The sequence below is a fragment of the Teleopsis dalmanni genome, chromosome X (assembly GCF_002237135.1).
Source record: "Teleopsis dalmanni isolate 2A chromosome X, ASM223713v2, whole genome shotgun sequence".
Classification (NCBI taxonomy): domain Eukaryota; kingdom Metazoa; phylum Arthropoda; class Insecta; order Diptera; family Diopsidae; genus Teleopsis; species Teleopsis dalmanni.
The window spans coordinates 58,134,065-58,153,820 of NC_051848.1; the positions used below are offsets into that span (position 1 = coordinate 58,134,065).

The 19,756-nt window shown below is 26.0% G+C and overlaps 1 protein-coding gene across 1 annotated transcript; it reads right to left on the minus strand.

Annotated features, from left to right (window-relative positions):
- Positions 1 to 264: 264 nt before the first annotated feature.
- Positions 265 to 18,831, minus strand: LOC119688462 (dentin sialophosphoprotein-like). The gene is made up of 56 exons (XM_038103138.1): positions 18,607 to 18,831; positions 12,313 to 12,990; positions 9,847 to 10,101; positions 9,678 to 9,779; positions 9,514 to 9,609; positions 9,377 to 9,448; positions 9,264 to 9,326; positions 9,099 to 9,161; positions 8,934 to 8,996; positions 8,769 to 8,831; positions 8,604 to 8,666; positions 8,439 to 8,501; positions 8,274 to 8,336; positions 8,109 to 8,171; positions 7,944 to 8,006; positions 7,779 to 7,841; positions 7,614 to 7,676; positions 7,449 to 7,511; positions 7,284 to 7,346; positions 7,119 to 7,181; positions 6,954 to 7,016; positions 6,789 to 6,851; positions 6,624 to 6,686; positions 6,459 to 6,521; positions 6,294 to 6,356; positions 6,129 to 6,191; positions 5,964 to 6,026; positions 5,799 to 5,861; positions 5,634 to 5,696; positions 5,469 to 5,531; positions 5,304 to 5,366; positions 5,139 to 5,201; positions 4,974 to 5,036; positions 4,809 to 4,871; positions 4,644 to 4,706; positions 4,316 to 4,378; positions 4,151 to 4,213; positions 3,986 to 4,048; positions 3,821 to 3,883; positions 3,656 to 3,718; positions 3,491 to 3,553; positions 3,326 to 3,388; positions 3,161 to 3,223; positions 2,996 to 3,058; positions 2,831 to 2,893; positions 2,666 to 2,728; positions 2,501 to 2,563; positions 2,336 to 2,398; positions 2,171 to 2,233; positions 2,006 to 2,068; positions 1,841 to 1,903; positions 1,676 to 1,738; positions 1,511 to 1,573; positions 1,342 to 1,404; positions 1,179 to 1,241; positions 265 to 581 (listed from the first exon to the last, which is right to left on the minus strand). Exons 2-56 carry the CDS (start codon positions 12,986 to 12,988, stop codon positions 265 to 267), a joined length of 4,605 nt encoding a protein of 1,534 aa, XP_037959066.1. The 5' UTR covers positions 12,989 to 12,990; positions 18,607 to 18,831.
- Between the last annotated feature and the right edge of the window lie 925 nt (positions 18,832 to 19,756).

Below are 19,756 nucleotides of genomic sequence, written 5' to 3' on the forward strand. Positions count from 1 at the left end.
TAAATCTATTAGTTTCAGAATTTTAATAAATAAAACTCAATTAATTGTTAATACACAATAAAAAAATTTAAAACTAATTAATTAGATGCGTAATTATCTGTTTTTTATGCATTTAGAATGCATAATTATTTATTAACTTTCATTTTATTTAAACTGCATACACTTTTTGCAAAATTTTAAATAAAAAATCAGAAATTTTTCAAATTTTTTTTTTTTAAACAATAAAAAATTAAAACTGAATTTTAAAATTTTAAAATTTAATTATCAAGTGCATTTGGGCTTCCCAGCAGAAACCTTAATGTCCTCATTAAGGTCACCAGTTGAAGTGTTTTGGTTATGCCATGAAATGCATACGTTATTATGCATATCAATTGAGTCACCGGGTGTCGGAATACTATCAATTGAACCATCATCAGTTTGAGCTACTTCAGTTATTGTTTCAGAAATATTATTTTCTTCCAAAATGTTATCAATGTCTCGTTCATTGAAGAACAGAGAATTCTCAAAATTACTGTACTTTGCACCGCTCACTTCAGTTAATTTATTTAGATCACGTCTCAAAGGAGGAGTTTCATTCTGATCTGATACGTGAAAAATAAATATTATAACACAATTTATTTTATATATTATTGCCAGTAAATTTAGTTGAAAGAAGTTTCAAATTTTCAGGTATATTCATAGTAGTGTGTAATGATTGTGTGAAAAAGTGGACGACAAAACTAATGTCTTATTAATGTTAATGTTTGCTTATCATTAATAGTTTTATGACTTTTAATTATTTGATCACCAGTGTAAGAAGAATTATCAATCTACACATTTTTCTTTGGGCTCAAACCTCCAATATCTCAACCAACCTGTAGCTTTGTCACTGTCATGCTCTCATAACCAAATCATGTTTACAAACACATGTCCACAGTATACTGTTCAATGACAATACCTCGACCACAATGGTGGTTAGCCACGAGAAATTAGCACCGTAGATATACTTAGCCCTACCACTCTCTAGAAAATTCTGGCATATCGTATCATAACCAAAACTATGAAAACTGTGGTTGTACATATAACTAAGACTAAAATCATGACTGATAGAATTCTGTTGAGCAGCATGTTTATCTTTTTATTATTTTTAGCAAATAATTTTATATTCAAAGTATTATTATAATTATTTTTGGTTTTACCTCCAGAGTTATTATGGCCACCATTAACATTAATTGATTCTTGAATTACGGGAGCTGGAGCATCTAATTTATAATATATTAATTGCTTTATATAGTTTATCTTTATTGCTTTTAAAAAATAACTTTATGATCAAAGTAATATTATAATTATTTTTGATTTTACCTCCAGAGTTATTATGGCCACCAATATCATTTATTGATTCTTGAATTGCGGGACCAGAAGTATCTAATTTATAATAAATATTAATTGTTTTATAATGTTTATCTTTGTTCTTTTTAAAATATAAATAATTTCATGATCAAAGCAATATTATAATTATTTTTGATTTTACCTTCAGAGTTATTATGGCCACCAATATCATTTATTGATTCTTGAATTGCGGGACCAGAAGTATCTAATTTATAATAAATATTAATTGCTTAATAAAGTTTATCTTTATTCTTTTTAAAATATAATTTTATGATCAAAGCAATATTATAATTATTTTTGATTTTACCTTCAGAGTTATTATGGCCACCAATATCATTAATTGATTCTTGAATTACGGGAGCAGAAGTATCTAATTTATAATAAATATTAATTGCTTTATAAAGTTTATCTTTATTCTTTTTAAAAAATAATTTTATGATCAAAGCAATATTATAATTATTTTTGATTTTACCTTCAGAGCTATTATGGCCATCAATATCATTAATTGATTCTTGAGTTACGGGAGCAGAAGTATCTAATATATAATAAATATTAATTGCTTTATAAAGTTTATCTTTATTCTTTTTAAAAAATAATTTTATGATCAAAGCAATATTATAATTATTTTTGATTTTACCTTCAGAGCTATTATGGCCATCAATATCATTAATTGATTCTTGAGTTACGGGAGCAGAAATATCTAATATATAATAAATATTAATTGCTTAATAAAGTTTATATCTATTCTTTTTAAAATATATTTTTATGATCAAAGCAATATTATAATTATTTTTGATTTTACCTTCAGAGTTATTATAGCCACCAATATCATTAATTGATTCTTGAATTACTGGAGCAGAAGTATCTAATACATAATAAATATTAATTGCTTAATAAAGTTTATCTTTATTCTTTTTAAAATATAATTTTATGATCAAAGCAATATTATAATTATTTTTGATTTTACCTTCAGAGTTATTATAGCCACCAATATCATTAATTGATTCTTGAGTTACGGGAGCAGAAGTATCTAATATATAATAAATATTAATTGCTTTATAAAGTTTATCTTTATTCTTTTTAAAAAATAATTTTATGATCAAAGCAATATTATAATTATTTTTGATTTTACCTTCAGATTTATTATGGCCACCAATATCATTAATTGATTCTTGAGTTACGGGATCAGAAGTATCTAATATATAATAAATATTAATTGCTTTATAAAGTTTATCTTTATTCTTTTTAAAAAATAATTTTATGATCAAAGCAATATTATAATTATTTTTGATTTTACCTTCAGAGTTATTATGGCCACCAATATCATTAATTGATTCTTGAGTTACGGGAGCAGAAATATCTAATATATAATAAATATTAATTGCTTAATAAAGTTTATATCTATTCTTTTTAAAATATATTTTTATGATCAAAGCAATATTATAATTATTTTTGATTTTACCTTCAGAGTTATTATAGCCACCAATATCATTAATTGATTCTTGAATTACGGGAGCTGAAGTATCTAATATATAATAAATATTAATTGCTTTATAAAGTTTATCTTTATTCTTTTTAAAAAATAATTTTATGATCAAAGCAATGTTATAATTATTTTTGATTTTACCTTCAGAGTTATTATAGCCACCAATATCATTAATTGATTCTTGAGTTACGGGAGCTGAAGTATCTAATATATAATAAATATTAATTGCTTAATAAAGTTTATCTTGATTCGTTTTAAAAAATAATTTTATGATTAAAGCAATATTACAATTATTTTTGATTTTACCTTCAGAGTTATTATAGCCACCATTATCATTAATTGATTTTTGAATTACGGGAGTATAAGTATCTAATTTATAATAAATATTAATTTCTTTATAAAGTTTATCTTTATTCTTTTTAAAAAATAATTTTATGATCAAAGCAATGTTATAATTATTTTTGATTTTACCTTCAGAGTTATTATGGCCACCAATATCATTAATTGATTTTTGAGTTACGGGAGCAGAAGTATCTAATATATAATAAATATTAATTGCTTTATAAAGTTTATCTTTATTCTTTTTAAAAAATAATTTTATGATCAAAGCAATGTTATAATTATTTTTGATTTTACCTTCAGAGTTATTATGGCCACCAATATCATTAATTGATTCTTGAGTTACGGGAGCTGAAGTATCTAATATATAATAAATATTAATTGCTTAATAAAGTTTATCTTGATTCGTTTTAAAAAATAATTTTATGATTAAAGCAATATTACAATTATTTTTGATTTTACCTTCAGAGTTATTATAGCCACCATTATCATTAATTGATTTTTGAATTACGGGAGTATAAGTATCTAATTTATAATAAATATTAATTTCTTTATAAAGTTTATCTTTATTCTTTTTAAAAAATAATTTTATGATCAAAGCAATGTTATAATTATTTTTGATTTTACCTTCAGAGTTATTATGGCCACCAATATCATTAATTGATTTTTGAATTACGGGAGTATAAGTATCTAATTTATAATAAATATTAATTGCTTTATAAAGTTTATCTTTATTCTTTTTAAAATATAATTTTTTGATTAAAGTAATATTATAATTATTTTTGATCTTACCATCAGAGTTATTATGGCCACCAATATCATTAATTGATTTTTGAATTACGGGAGCAGAAGTATCTAATATATAATAAATATTAATTGCTTAATAAAGTTTATCTTTATTCTTTTTAAAATATAATTTTTTGATTAAAGTAATATTATAATTATTTTTGATCTTACCATCAGAGTTATTATGGCCACCAATATCATTAATTGATTTTTGAATTACGGGAGTATAAGTATCTAATTTATAATAAATATTAATTTCTTTATAAAGTTTATCTTTATTCTTTTTAAAAAATAATTTTATGATCAAAGCAATGTTATAATTATTTTTGATTTTACCTTCAGAGTTATTATGGCCACCAATATCATTAATTGATTTTTGAGTTACGGGAGCAGAAGTATCTAATATATAATAAATATTAATTGCTTTATAAAGTTTATCTTTATTCTTTTTAAAAAATAATTTTATGATCAAAGCAATGTTATAATTATTTTTGATTTTACCTTCAGAGTTATTATGGCCACCAATATCATTAATTGATTTGAATTACGGGAGTATAAGTATCTAATTTATAATAAATATTAATTGCTTTATAAAGTTTATCTTTATTCTTTTTAAAAAATAATTTTATGATCAAAGCAATGTTATAATTATTTTTGATTTTACCTTCAGAGTTATTATAGCCACCATTATCATTAATTGATTTTTGAATTACGGGAGCTGAAGTATCTAATATATAATAAATATTAATTGCTTTATAAAGTTTATCTTTATTCTTTTTAAAAAATAATTTTATGATCAAAGCAATGTTATAATTATTTTTGATCTTACCTTCAGAGTTATTATAGCCACCAATATCATTAATTGATTCTTGAGTTACGGGAGCAGAAGTATCTAATACATAATAAATATTAATTGCTTAATAAAGTTTATCTTTATTCTTTTTAAAATATAATTTTATGATCAAAGCAATGTTATAATTATTTTTGATTTTACCTTCAGAGTTATTATAGCCACCATTATCATTAATTGATTCTTGAGTTACGGGAGCAGAAGTATCTAATATATAATAAATATTAATTGCTTAATAAAGTTTATCTTTATTCTTTTTAAAATATATTTTTATGATCAAAGCAATATTATAATTATTTTTGGTTTTACCTTCAGAGTTATTATAGCTACCAATATCATTAATTGATTCTTGAGTTACGGGAGAAGAAATATCTAATATATAATAAATATTAATTGCTTTATAAAGTTTATCTTTATTCTTTTTAAAAAATAATTTTATGATCAAAGCAATGTTATAATTATTTTTGATTTTACCTTCAGAGTAATTATAGCCACCAATATCACTAATTGATTCTTGAGTTACGGGAGCAGAAGTATCTAATATATAATAAATATTAATTGCTTAATAAAGTTTATCTTAATTCTTTTTAAAATATATTTTTATGATCAAAGCAATATTATAATTATTTTTGATTTTACCTTCAGAGTTATTATGGCCACCAATATCATTAATTGATTCTTGAGTTACGGGAGCAGAAGTATCTAATATATAATAAATATTAATTGCTTAATAAAGTTTATCTTTATTCTTTTTAAAATATATTTTTATGATCCAAGAAATATTATAATTATTTTTGGTTTTACCTTCAGAGTTATTATGGCCACCAATATCATTAATTGATTCTTGAGTTACGGGAGCAGAAGTATCTAATATATAATAAATATTAATTGCTTTATAAAGTTTATCTTTATTCTTTTTAAAAAATAATTTTATGATCAAAGCAATATTATAATTATTTTTGATTTTACCTTCAGATTTATTATGGCCACCAATATCATTAATTGATTCTTGAGTTACGGGATCAGAAGTATCTAATATATAATAAATATTAATTGCTTTATAAAGTTTATCTTTATTCTTTTTAAAAAATAATTTTATGATCAAAGCAATATTATAATTATTTTTGATTTTACCTTCAGAGTTATTATGGCCACCAATATCATTAATTGATTCTTGAGTTACGGGAGCAGAAATATCTAATATATAATAAATATTAATTGCTTAATAAAGTTTATATCTATTCTTTTTAAAATATATTTTTATGATCAAAGCAATATTATAATTATTTTTGATTTTACCTTCAGAGTTATTATAGCCACCAATATCATTAATTGATTCTTGAATTACGGGAGCTGAAGTATCTAATATATAATAAATATTAATTGCTTTATAAAGTTTATCTTTATTCTTTTTAAAAAATAATTTTATGATCAAAGCAATATTATAATTATTTTTGATTTTACCTTCAGAGTTATTATAGCCACCAATATCATTAATTGATTCTTGAGTTACGGGAGCAGAAGTATCTAATATATAATAAATATTAATTGCTTAATAAAGTTTATCTTTATTCTTTTTAAAAAATAATTTTATGATTAAAGCAATATTATAATTATTTTTGATTTTACCTTCAGAGTTATTATAGCCACCATTATCATTAATTGATTTTTGAATTACGGGAGCAGAAGTATCTAATATATAATAAATATTAATTGCTTAATAAAGTTTATCTTTATTCTTTTTAAAATATAATTTTATGATCAAAGCAATATTATAATTATTTTTGATTTTACCTTCAGAGTTATTATGGCCACCAATATCATTAATTGATTTTTGAATTACGGGAGCAGAAGTATCTAATATATAATAAATATTAATTGCTTTATAAAGTTTATCTTTATTCTTTTTAAAAAATAATTTTATGATCAAAGCAATGTTATAATTATTTTTGATTTTACCTTCAGAGTTATTATGGCCACCAATATCATTAATTGATTTTTGAATTACGGGAGCATAAGTATCTAATTTATAATAAATATTAATTGCTTTATAAAGTTTATCTTTATTCTTTTTAAAAAATAATTTTATGATCAAAGCAATATTATAATTATTTTTGATTTTACCTTCAGAGTTATTATAGCCACCATTATCATTAATTGATTTTTGAATTACGGGAGCAGAAGTATCTAATATATAATAAATATTAATTGCTTTATAAAGTTTATCTTTATTCTTTTTAAAAAATAATTTTATGATCAAAGCAATGTTATAATTATTTTTGATTTTACCTTCAGAGTTATTATGGCCACCAATATCATTAATTGATTTTTGAATTACGGGAGTATAAGTATCTAATTTATAATAAATATTAATTGCTTTATAAAGTTTATCTTTATTCTTTTTAAAAAATAATTTTATGATCAAAGCAATGTTATAATTATTTTTGATTTTACCTTCAGAGTTATTATGGCCACCAATATCATTAATTGATTTTTGAATTACGGGAGCAGAAGTATCTAATATATAATAAATATTAATTGCTTAATAAAGTTTATCTTTATTCTTTTTAAAATATAATTTTTTGATTAAAGTAATATTATAATTATTTTTGATCTTACCATCAGAGTTATTATGGCCACCAATATCATTAATTGATTTTTGAATTACGGGAGTATAAGTATCTAATTTATAATAAATATTAATTGCTTTATAAAGTTTATCTTTATTCTTTTTAAAAAATAATTTTATGATCAAAGCAATGTTATAATTATTTTTGATTTTACCTTCAGAGTTATTATGGCCACCAATATCATTAATTGATTTTTGAGTTACGGGAGCAGAAGTATCTAATATATAATAAATATTAATTGCTTTATAAAGTTTATCTTTATTCTTTTTAAAAAATAATTTTATGATCAAAGCAATGTTATAATTATTTTTGATTTTACCTTCAGAGTTATTATGGCCACCAATATCATTAATTGATTTTTGAATTACGGGAGCAGAAGTATCTAATATATAATAAATATTAATTGCTTAATAAAGTTTATCTTTATTCTTTTTAAAATATAATTTTATGATTAAAGTAATATTATAATTATTTTTGATCTTACCATCAGAGTTATTATGGCCACCAATATCATTAATTGATTTTTGAATTACGGGAGCAGAAGTATCTAATATATAATAAATATTAATTTCTTTATAAAGTTTATCTTTATTCTTTTTAAAAAATAATTTTATGATCAAAGCAATGTTATAATTATTTTTGATTTTACCTTCAGAGTTATTATGGCCACCAATATCATTAATTGATTTTTGAATTACGGGAGTATAAGTATCTAATTTATAATAAATATTAATTGCTTTATAAAGTTTATCTTTATTCTTTTTAAAAAATAATTTTATGATCAAAGCAATGTTATAATTATTTTTGATTTTACCTTCAGAGTTATTATAGCCACCATTATCATTAATTGATTTTTGAATTACGGGAGCTGAAGTATCTAATATATAATAAATATTAATTGCTTTATAAAGTTTATCTTTATTCTTTTTAAAAAATAATTTTATGATCAAAGCAATGTTATAATTATTTTTGATCTTACCTTCAGAGTTATTATAGCCACCAATATCATTAATTGATTCTTGAGTTACGGGAGCAGAAGTATCTAATACATAATAAATATTAATTGCTTAATAAAGTTTATCTTTATTCTTTTTAAAATATAATTTTATGATCAAAGCAATATTATAATTATTTTTGATTTTACCTTCAGAGTTATTATGGCCACCAATATCATAAATTGATTCTTGAGTTACGGGAGCAGAAGTATCTAATACATAATAAATATTAATTGCTTAATAAAGTTTATCTTTATTCTTTTTAAAATATAATTTTATGATCAAAGCAATGTTATGATTATTTTTGATTTTACCTTCAGAGTTATTATAGCCACCATTATCATTAATTGATTCTTGAATTACGGGAGTATAAGTACCTAATTTATAATAAATAATAATTGCTTTATAAAGTTTATCTTTATTCTTTTTAAAAAATAATTTTATGATCAAAGCAATATTATAATTATTTTTGATTTTACCTTCAGAGTTATTATAGCCACCATTATCATTAATTGATTCTTGAATTATGGGAGCAGAAGTATCTAATATATAATAAATATTAATTGCTTAATAAAGTTTATCTTTCTTCTTTTTAAAAAATAATTTTATGATTAAAGTAATATTATAATTATTTTTGATCTTACCATCAGAGTTATTATAGCCACCAATATCATTAATTGATTTTTGAATTACGGGAGCATAAGTATCTAATTTATAATAAATATTAATTGCTTTATAAAGTTTATCTTTATTCTTTTTAAAAAATAATTTTATGATTATAGCAATATTACAATTATTTTTGATTTTACCTTCAGAGTTATTATAGCCACCATTATCATTAATTGATTCGTGAATTACGGGAGCAGAAGAATCTAATTTATAATGAATATTAATTGTTTCATAATGTTATTTTTAATATTACCTTTGAATAATAAAGAGTTGACCATAGAAATTCCATTCTCAATGCTTACATCAGTTGATTCATCAGAGTATTCTATATTGAATTTTAATATGTGATGCATAAATAACAAGAAATAGTTAAGTTTTTATTAGTATTACCATCAATAAAGGCTACATTCCCATCAGAATTATCATAAAAACCATTATCTTGTTCTAATATACGATCACGCGGAAGATGGAACATAGCTTGTATATCTATTTAATGATTATTAAATTATAAGTTTATATATATGTGCAAAATAGTATATATATTTCAGTATTACCTTCCAATATAAGAGAGCTGTTATCAGACTCCCTTAATATTAAATCAGAACCACGAACACTACCCATGAACGCATCGGCTGCAATAGCGTTATTGTAATTTCCTAGTTTAAATTTCGTATTGGAAAAAATAAATACAATGAAATAGTTTTTTGATATTTCAGTTATTACTTGCACTGAAGGATGCAGCGCTCTCAGACATATAAGACATATTGAAATCATCTCTAGAACTAACACCAAATAGTTCATTAACAGACGGAACAGCAGCGTCATTGGGTTCAGTGAGTCTGTAATATAATAACTCAACGTTGTTGTCATCACTTTGCACTGATTCGTTAGGATCAGTGAAGAACTCATCAAGATAGTCTTCGAAAGTCATTCGTGTGATTTCATCTACAAAAGCCGTTCCGCCAGTTTCGGGCAAATCTGAGGTGAAAGCATATATACCATTAAATAAAATAAAATTACTTAATGTATACTACATTCTTTGAAGCCAAATACTATAGATTTTATTATCATTTGTGCTAAATTATTTATTATTATGCGCTAAATTTGATATAATTGATATTAACAATAATTTATAAATTATATATATTTTTATATAAAATAATATACGTGTGTTTTTATAATTAATTGTGAAAAACAATTTTATAATGAAACTAATATTTCAATTATTTTTGATATTACCTGCAGGGTAATACCTTATAATATAATTAATATAACAAAAATACAAAAAAATCTATTCAGAACATAAAGATTATTTTCAGCTGGTAAACAATAACATCATAACAAATATTGATTCGTTTTTAAAAATATGTAAAACAATTTTTAGTTTGGAAAAGGAAAAATAATTCAATATAAAATAGACTAACACTTAAATTTGCGTTAATTTGTTTATATAAACTAAAACTACAAAAACAAAAATTATTGTCAAAATTATTCAATTCATTAGAAAGTCTATGAAACACTATAATATGTCTGTTTCAGTATTACGAAGTCATGCTTGGTAAGGATAGAGTTGTTAAAATTTACTTCTTTATGAATAAGTTTGTATATACAGGGTCAAGCGATTGAAGTGTTACCTATTCAAGCGACCATATCTTTTTTGTTTAAAATTGTTTTTTATTAATTCAAATTACGAAAACTTCTGCAAATAATCAAAATTTCAGAATCCATTCATTGACTATAGCCTTCAAACGGTTAAAAATGAGTTGCATGCTTCACGGCATATTTTTCAGTCCTCACCTTCCTCTCCACCTCTTCAAAATGATTAAGATGAAATAGTCTATCGGATTTGCATCTGGCGCATTCGAAAGCCATTTTGTGGATGAAATAAAGTGTGGAAGATGATTTTTTAAATATTTTTGGTTTACACGAGATGATACTTTATGAGACGGTGCTAAAGTCTTTTTGGAACACCCATTGACTTTGACACCAGGCTCAATGAAAGCGATTGCAGAGCGTTCATCAGCGATCACAGCTGCCCATATCATTACTTGAGATGGAAAATTACTTCGGGTGGCAGTGGGTTCAGTAAACACGATCAATTTCACAGTTTATGAACTGCTCAATGGAGAAATTTTTCTCATTAGAGAACACAGTCTTTGAAAATTTTCCACATGAAAAGCGTAACAACTCTTTTGCTCTTTCGGATCTATCTTTTTGTTGCTTTGGTGTAAGATTTTGTGCCTTTTGGAACTTGTAAGGCTTTACGTTAAGCACATTGTGGAATATTTGGAATATGCCTTGAATGCTTCACAACGACGTGAACTTTGTTCAAGTCGAGCGTTCACTTTCTGAATTACCACCATAGCGTTGGACCATTGGCAACGGTGCCTGAACTATAAGAATGGCTTATGGTACGATGCACCAACATTTTATGCACTTTGAGGTGTTTGAGCTCACGAACTACAGCTGATTGTAATATTCCAGCCAAATTAAACGCAATCACACTATTACGTTTGAATTTCTTTTCAAATAACTTTTGTTCAGTAAAACTTAGATACAAATGCTTGTAGTAGCTTATAGAACCATATAAACAGCTGTCATTCAGTATATATCTATATATCTATCTAAACTGATATCTTTCATATCTGTGTAGTTGGTAACACTTCATGGCCTAACCCTGTATAGCCAAAGGTGTAAATATGAATAGTTTACTGAAAATAATTATTTGTTTCAATTTTATATTAAATTTTATAAATTAAATAAATAAATATTATTTTATCAATACAAAAAAAGAAATAATGTTGTATGTAAATATGTAAAAGTGATTTATAGAATTACCGATAGTAACTTTAACTTAAACTACCAAATGATATTGGAAACTTATTCTCCGATAATAACTTCATAATGAACTATATATTATTCTTAAAAGCAAATAAATTAAATTACTTGTCAAGGCAATGTTAAGATTGCAGTGTTAAGAGAAAAGTTAACCAAAAAAAAATAAAATACTTTCACTTAATATCGGATCTGGCTTTTTCTCGACTAAATCATAAATTTAAAAACCACTTACATGCTTTAATTAGCAAATAAATGATGAATTTTGTCATTAAAAAAGAAGAATACATACATTTAAGATATTTTAAATTGAAATCAATTATCGACATTTTTAAGAAAAAGGAAAGAAATTACCTTGACGAACTTCATTCCAAAGTGGTGGAGTGATAACATTTGTTGATAGCATTGCAGTTTGCATTCCTCCACTTATTGAACCAGCTGCTCGATAAACGGTGGTTGGATCGCTATGAACTATCAGATCGTAAACAATTAACTTTACTGAAGGAAGTACATTGCAATCGTCTTGTTTAACCTTAACATCGATAGCAATGTGTTCAGTAATAAAAGTATAACAAGTACGTTTCTTCAATTTTTCATCAACCGTTGGGATGATTACGAACGTTTTGAAGTAAGCATTATTGAATCTTCTGCTATTGTCATCCAACTGGTCATCAATTTCTTGTCGGAGCCTTTCCTGTTCTGCAGCACTGCGTTCATTACCACTACTATCATATAAAATATCAGCATCATGAGTTCCATGTGCATTGCTATTAGGGTCGAGTATGTAGCAAATTTCAAGGTTCATCTCAGATAATTGGTTTAGTCTCGTGGTATTGTCTTCAAAAATCATTTGAACGTCTATACTAACCCTTGTGGTTCCAACCATAAGGAATTGTGTGCCCATTATTGAATAACCAGTTGGACGCTCATCGTACCCATTCTCTATAGCAAGTACTTCACCCGGATCTACGTCAAATATTAACTCATCGACATCGTCCGTGTAATACCGATCATTATACGCGCTTGACATGACTTTTCAGAATAAATTTAATAAGTGTAAAAAAGATTTTAGACTAAATTTTTTTTAAACAATTTTTACAAATTGAAAGATCTATTTAAAAACTACTTTATATATTCAATTATAAAAATTTTTATAATAAAATGCTTTATATATTTCTATCCACTTTAAAAATATTATAATATTACAAAAACAAGACTGAAACTAGGTGGTAGACAAATTGTATAGATAACTATTTGTAAGACTTGCATTCCAGTATAGCACTAAAACCTTATAGATTGAAAGCGGCATGAACTTTTAATACTCTTAAACGTTATCGTTATCGTCCTAAAACCATCAAAAAGTATTGAAAACTCGAAGACTAGAACTAGAACTAATCGATAATTTTCCAACATTAAAATTTCATACTGAAATTTTAGGAAAGTATCAAAAATTTGAAGAAAAGTAGATAGTCAACATTTTTTTTACTGCTCTTACAGGTTTTTCTAAAAAAAGTATTAGAAAAGCTATCGCAAAAACGATCTGGTATAGCTGTGTTAATTGGGCCATTACTCCATAATTCATTGCAAAGAATGTAAATGCTTTTATGTCAATAAATGCTACGTTTTACTAGTATACTATATAGTATATCCCACAAATAATCGAATAAACCCACTAGCAACCAGAAAAAAAACAATCTGAAGACTACCAAAACGTTATATTCCTACCAAGTTGAAGAATTGCCAATATTTTGTTCTATACTAACATGAATAATAATGTAATCTTAATATATATAATTATTGAATGTAGTTCTGATAATTACTGTTCATTGTTAGTTAAAAAAAAAACCAAAAAAAAAAAAAAAACATATGCATAACTTTGAAATTAATTATAAAGAAAATCATAACTCCATATTAATTCACTTCCCAGTACTTTTTGAAGATAGTTTTTTCAATTCTTACTAAATACTCTAGTATAGATTTTTTACTCCATGTAGGCATAGAGAAAGCGTGAGACTGAGAAAGAGAAAATGCAACAGAAAGATTGAACAAAAGAAAGATTGAGAAATAAAGAGATAGAGAGAGAGAAAGAACAAGAGAGAAAGAGAGAGAGAGAGAGAGAGGGAGAAAAAGAGAGGGAGAGCGTCTGGAAATAGTTCAGAAATAGCTTTCTATTCTATTTCGTTGGTGATTAATTATTTTTCAATTAAACAAAAAAACTTATAAAATTGCACATCATTAAAATAATTCCCATTGAATCGCAACAATTCGTACCCCGATAAATGGAAATCCTCAATAATTATCCTCAATAATTCGTAACAAACTGTTGGCCGTTGGAAAAACCTCGTTAATTCATAACATTTCCGTGCATTTTGATCCTCTCGTTAATACGCATTTTTTTAAAATCCAATAAATATTAAACCTCCTATAATTCGTAATGCAGAACAAAAAACTTGTCTGCAAATTCAAGATGCTTCAAGAACATTCGCAGCTTTCCAATGCTTTACCGACACAATAAGAAGGCGTGGATGACAATAGATCTATTTAAAGAATGACTTCAGATGCTGAATGATAGTATGAAAACTAAAAATCGAAAGATACTGTCATTTATGGACAATTGTACAGCGCATAATGGTTCCCTAATCTCAGACACGTAAAAATAAATATTTTAGCAGTAAACCACTTCCAAGCTGCAACCCCTTGACTAGTTTGTTATACAAAATTTTTAATTATTTTACCGCAAGGAAATTGTAATTAATCTGGCTAATAGTATTGTTGAAAAAAAAGAGTTCAAATAAACGCAATTTATGGGAATGTAAATTGCTTATAAAACGTAGAAAAGTGTCAGCAGATCATGAATTTTAAAGTGGTTCCGGGCTAGTCGAACTATTGCACATATATTATCTATGGGAGGGTATATGTGAAAACTTTGTAAATCCCACCCTTTTCAATAATTACGTGAACATTGTTAATGACGTGACTGTATATAGTGTGTTTATAGATAACAATATTTAGGAAGAAGTTGCGGCTATTAATAATAAGCGCAATGTGGATGATAGCGTGATAGGTGAGGAACAATTTATAACGAATAAAAAAGCCAAATTGGTCATTCAAATCATTATGTCTATTATGTTTATTAAGTTTGGAAGAATCAATTGAAGAGTTAGGTTAAAAGAATCTAAAGCAATCAACAATTACAAACAAACTTTTTTAAAGTAGGATATATATTATATATGTATATAGAATTTGTGAAAATCAAATGAAATATAATAACCACATTAATTCGTATTTTCTTTGTTTTTAGCTTTGTTAAATAGAAACCTCGTTGAATCGAAACCTTGTCAATCCGAAAACCCCTATAATTCGTAAAAAATGCTGCTCCTCTTCGATTTCGAATTATTGGAATTCGATTGTGTTTAAATTCTTAATATACGTATAATATACAAAATAAACATAATTTATATTCTATATTTGGTTTTAACTGCTAAATGCTATTATAAATTATAAGAAAAGCGACTAATTTTTAGACAGTCAGAGAGTTGATTATAAAGCTGCGTAACATAGTTCTGTATAGCTATGAAAAAAAAAGTGAAAAAAGAAAATAAGAGAATGTATAACTAAAAATTATACTTTAAAATGATTTCAAGTCATTGACTTAAATGACTTCAAGCATCCCCCTAAAAAGTGGGGTTGCTGAAGGCACTATGGAGTCGCAGCCAATAACAGAAAGTTTGCCAAAAAGACCGTATTTTATTTAAAAAAAAATATATTTGTGACTTTAATTTAAAAATTTACTCAATTTTATAATTTTATGCAAATATTTATTTTATTTTATTTTGTAGCAATGGCATATGACTCAAACATTTTAAAATTTTGCCTTTAAAATTTGTCTTTAAAATCACACATTCGATAATAATATAGCAGAAAAAGGAGAATTTTTCTCACCTGAATTTTTATATCAGTACAACACAACACAACTTCTTTTTCGTTTTAAAAAAAATTTTGAAACTCAACAAATTTACACAAAAATTTCACTAACCTTTGCTTTAAAATCAACTTTAACACAATGCACTAAGTTCAAAGAAAATTTTACTTATAATCTAATTTTACTTATCTGCCAAACGATGTAAAACGAAAAAGAATTGCCAGATAAAAGAAATTTTTAAAACCCATAATGATTTCAAATCAAAAAAAAAAATCTTTGCCTGCTTAACTATATAGTATATTAAAAATCAAAATTTCGATTTACACTAGTAACAGGGAACCATACTCATTTCTTTAAAGGTCATTTTCCATTCGTGGGCATATAGCTGACTATAGTTTTGTCATAAAGTGACGAAAGTTTGTCACCACGTTTTCCAAGTGTCGAGAGTTTTTGTGTTCTATCACAAGAAAAGTTCACTGTTGACCGATCTCACAATCCTAGTGACCAATTCACATCACCTACACTACACTTATTAGCAAATTCTCGCCCAATAAAAACAAAAAAAGACGTGATGTGTAAAGTCCTCTTCAAAGCATTTTTCTTTCTTGTCCATACTATCTAATCTTAGAGTAATCACTCTCCGAACGGGGAGATACGCAGATCTTAGATCAATCACTGAATAATCATGAAGCCTATAAGGAATACATAAATGAGTCAATGAGATGTGTGGGACCCTGTAGTACCCCCAGCTATCAAAGAGTAAAAGTGCCCAGTTGCGCTGACTCGAAAAAAGGATCAACATACATACCTTCAAATTGATGCCAAAAGCAAATTTTTAAACAATAGTTTCAGTGATCAAAAGTAACAGTTTATATCAGAAGAGTACGAAGCTATCACATCTTCACACTAGATGTCATATCGTATAGTGACTTTTTATGGATGCATTGGGAATGACTTAGTTACCTATATGCACATAATGTCACTGAAAATGGTATCGAGTGGAGTTAGTGAAACGAAGTCTGTACATACATTATTGTGTGTTTAAAATAATTATGGGCAGAAATTTTTCACAATTACTGGCATCAAGAGAGATCTGTAATCCCAGCTTTTTCATCGCTCTTAATATAACTATATTTGATGTCATTAAAATATGATTAAATATTGTTTTTTCAATTTCTATATTAAAGAAAAAAAAAAAACAATTTAACTTGCAATATATATGTCGGTGGCATTGTCATATACTGTTGAGTGTTGATTCAATTATGCATGCTTAATAGTTTGGCAACCCATTAAAGCACACAGAGCTTTGGAAGATTTTTAACCAAAATTGGTTGAAATGATTCCTAGTAGAGGAACGTCAACAATGTGTGAGAACAAAATAAAGCCATACTGAATACTGATTATAAAGTCACAAAGCCTACAGCCAAACTAAAATGCATCGAAAACGAAAGAGGTGAGCTCAGTGCATGGCTCAATGCATTGAAATGAACATAACATGAATGCATCCTCGGAACCGACGCAATAATTAAGTTTGCTTTTCACTTGAACTTTTTAATTCAATGTTTTATACACGTATTTTAATGAGTGAACGGTTGTCAGAAATGTAAATATCTGATGGAAATTTTTTTAATTCAATTTGTTTATATAAACCCATTATAAAAATCATAAATGCCATGTTTTCAAACGGATTAATCGATCTGAACGGAATAATTGGTGAAAAATACATTGATAAAAATTTAAATCAGCACTTACCTATTCCAACCAATCAACTGCATATATTCTTCTGATATATTTTATTAGCAAAAATGAAAAAATAAATTATTTATTTAACTAGCTAGTACTAACATTGAGGTGACAAGACTGCATTTTTGTAGTCCGGACTTTGTTTTCGAATGTTTCTGTTCCATTCAATTTACTTCTTCACAATTCCAGGAGTCGACAAGCTTCACGAATTACTTTTGATCTTTTAATTTCTTTCTTTTGATACTCAAAGCTAAAGGAACTCTTAAAGACGTAAGAGAAATACGCTATAGCCTATAAATACAACTCTATTATCACTTCCAAACTAGTGAAGCAATGTTCTCCTATTCATTAAAGTCACATCGGCTCTATTCCTCGACAAGCATCCATATCTTTGCATGATAATAAAATATATGAACTTGGTTTTTAAATGTCATCTCTTGATGCAACATTAGCCGAATATCACTAGAGCTCTGTTTTTATAATAGGTGTATTCGGCCGCTCCGAAGTGTGACAAGAAATAAATTCGTGTGATGATATTTAATGATTTTCGACGTGGATCAAACCAAAAGAGAATGCATTGACAACTTAATTCGACACTTGGTGATGAAACACCACATCCAGCGACTGTAAAACGCTGGTTCAATCAGTTCGAGCGTGGTTGTTGACTACGTGGTTCCACGACGAATTTCGTGTAGATTGTCCACGAACGAATGTTGTACCAGAAAACATTTATGCAGTGCGAGAAGCATCCGTGGACAATAGTAAAACCAGCCTAGATTCAAGCATTAATCCTATATCATTTGCAAAGCCTAAGATATGGCCATTTAAACATTTTTTTAAAACACAAATTCTCAAAACCCACATAGGTCTATATCTCTTAAAAAATATTTTTTAAAAATTTTTCCCATAGCATGGGTATTTTTATGTTAGAAAACGAGCTGATTAAAAAATTTCATTGAAATGTTTTGTACATTCAATCTTACCTTTATAGAAGACTTCGATTTCTGCTCCTGACTTCGATTTCTGACAATTTTAATGAAGAACAGAATTATAGGAACTTTCGCGCTATCACTTAAATGTATGTAGCACTAAGTAATGGCTTTATGATTTTTAACACGTTATATGCCACAGAAAAAGCAAATATTTTCTGTAGGACGTTGGCTAAAAATTCACTTTTAGAAAAAGTATGTTGATTTATATAATAAACAGTTATATAATTTAATTTCACAGTGAAATAATAGTAAACTCGAAGTGCTAAGAAATTTTTAACGAATAAAACACGACGCTTTAAAAATTTAAATGACACGAAAATTGCTTCGAAGATTTGTCACTTTAATTAAAACAGTGTTGCTCAGTAATAAATGTCACAAGTCACACATTTTGAAAACGAAATAAGTAATTCACAATAAGAAAATGTAAGGAAATGTGAATGCACAATAGTGAAACGCACTAATATTAAATTCACATTAAAAACATTAAGCCTCTTCTTATGTAAGCATGTCTCAAAAGAACAAAAAGAAATAAGCACTACTTTCGATGGCAACTCTGAACAAAATGCAGACTTTGTTCAGCTTAAATGTGCAAACCACATAATAAACTTTATAGTTTAAATTTCGAAAATGTATAATAATTTTTTGCAATTATTGTTGAGAATATTTTTTTTTACTTGATTGTGAATAAAGCATAATTTTTTATGCCTTTTAACAGTAAAATAATATGAACAATGACGACACAAACTACGTATAATTAACAAAACCATTCGTTCACAGTTAACTGAAAATTTCATATGTACTTCTAAAATCCGTTCACAATAGACGACTTTTTAGTCTTGACAAACATACGAGCTGCTTATTAGATAAGCGATTTCAAAAAGGTTGGATTAAATACGCCAGCAGTGTTGTTGTTTCATATGTTATTTTTAAAATAAGCAGTTGTTCTTTTGTGATATGCTTACAATAGAAAAGGCCTATAGAAATTACTTTAAATAAATTTATTTATAACGCTACATAATAAAACTATTATGAAAAGCTAAGGACCATGTAAATTGCATGTTATGATTGCAGTCTCAGTCACCAATTATTGTTACTTTCAAATCCAAAATGAAGTGTCATATTTTCATTTACGTTGAAAGCA

Bases quoted from the DNA above. Each gene is read 5' to 3' on its own strand.
- LOC119688462 (XM_038103138.1), bottom strand. From the start codon at position 12,988: ATGTCAAGCGCGTATAATGATCGGTATTACACGGACGATGTCGATGAG. The intron at 8,997-9,098 runs GTAAGATCAAAA...ATTATATATTAG, and splicing joins TGGCTATAATAACTCTGATG to ATACTTCTGCTCCCATAATT. The intron at 6,357-6,458 runs GTAAAATCAAAA...ATTATATATTAG, and splicing joins TGGCTATAATAACTCTGAAG to ATACTTCTGCTCCCGTAACT.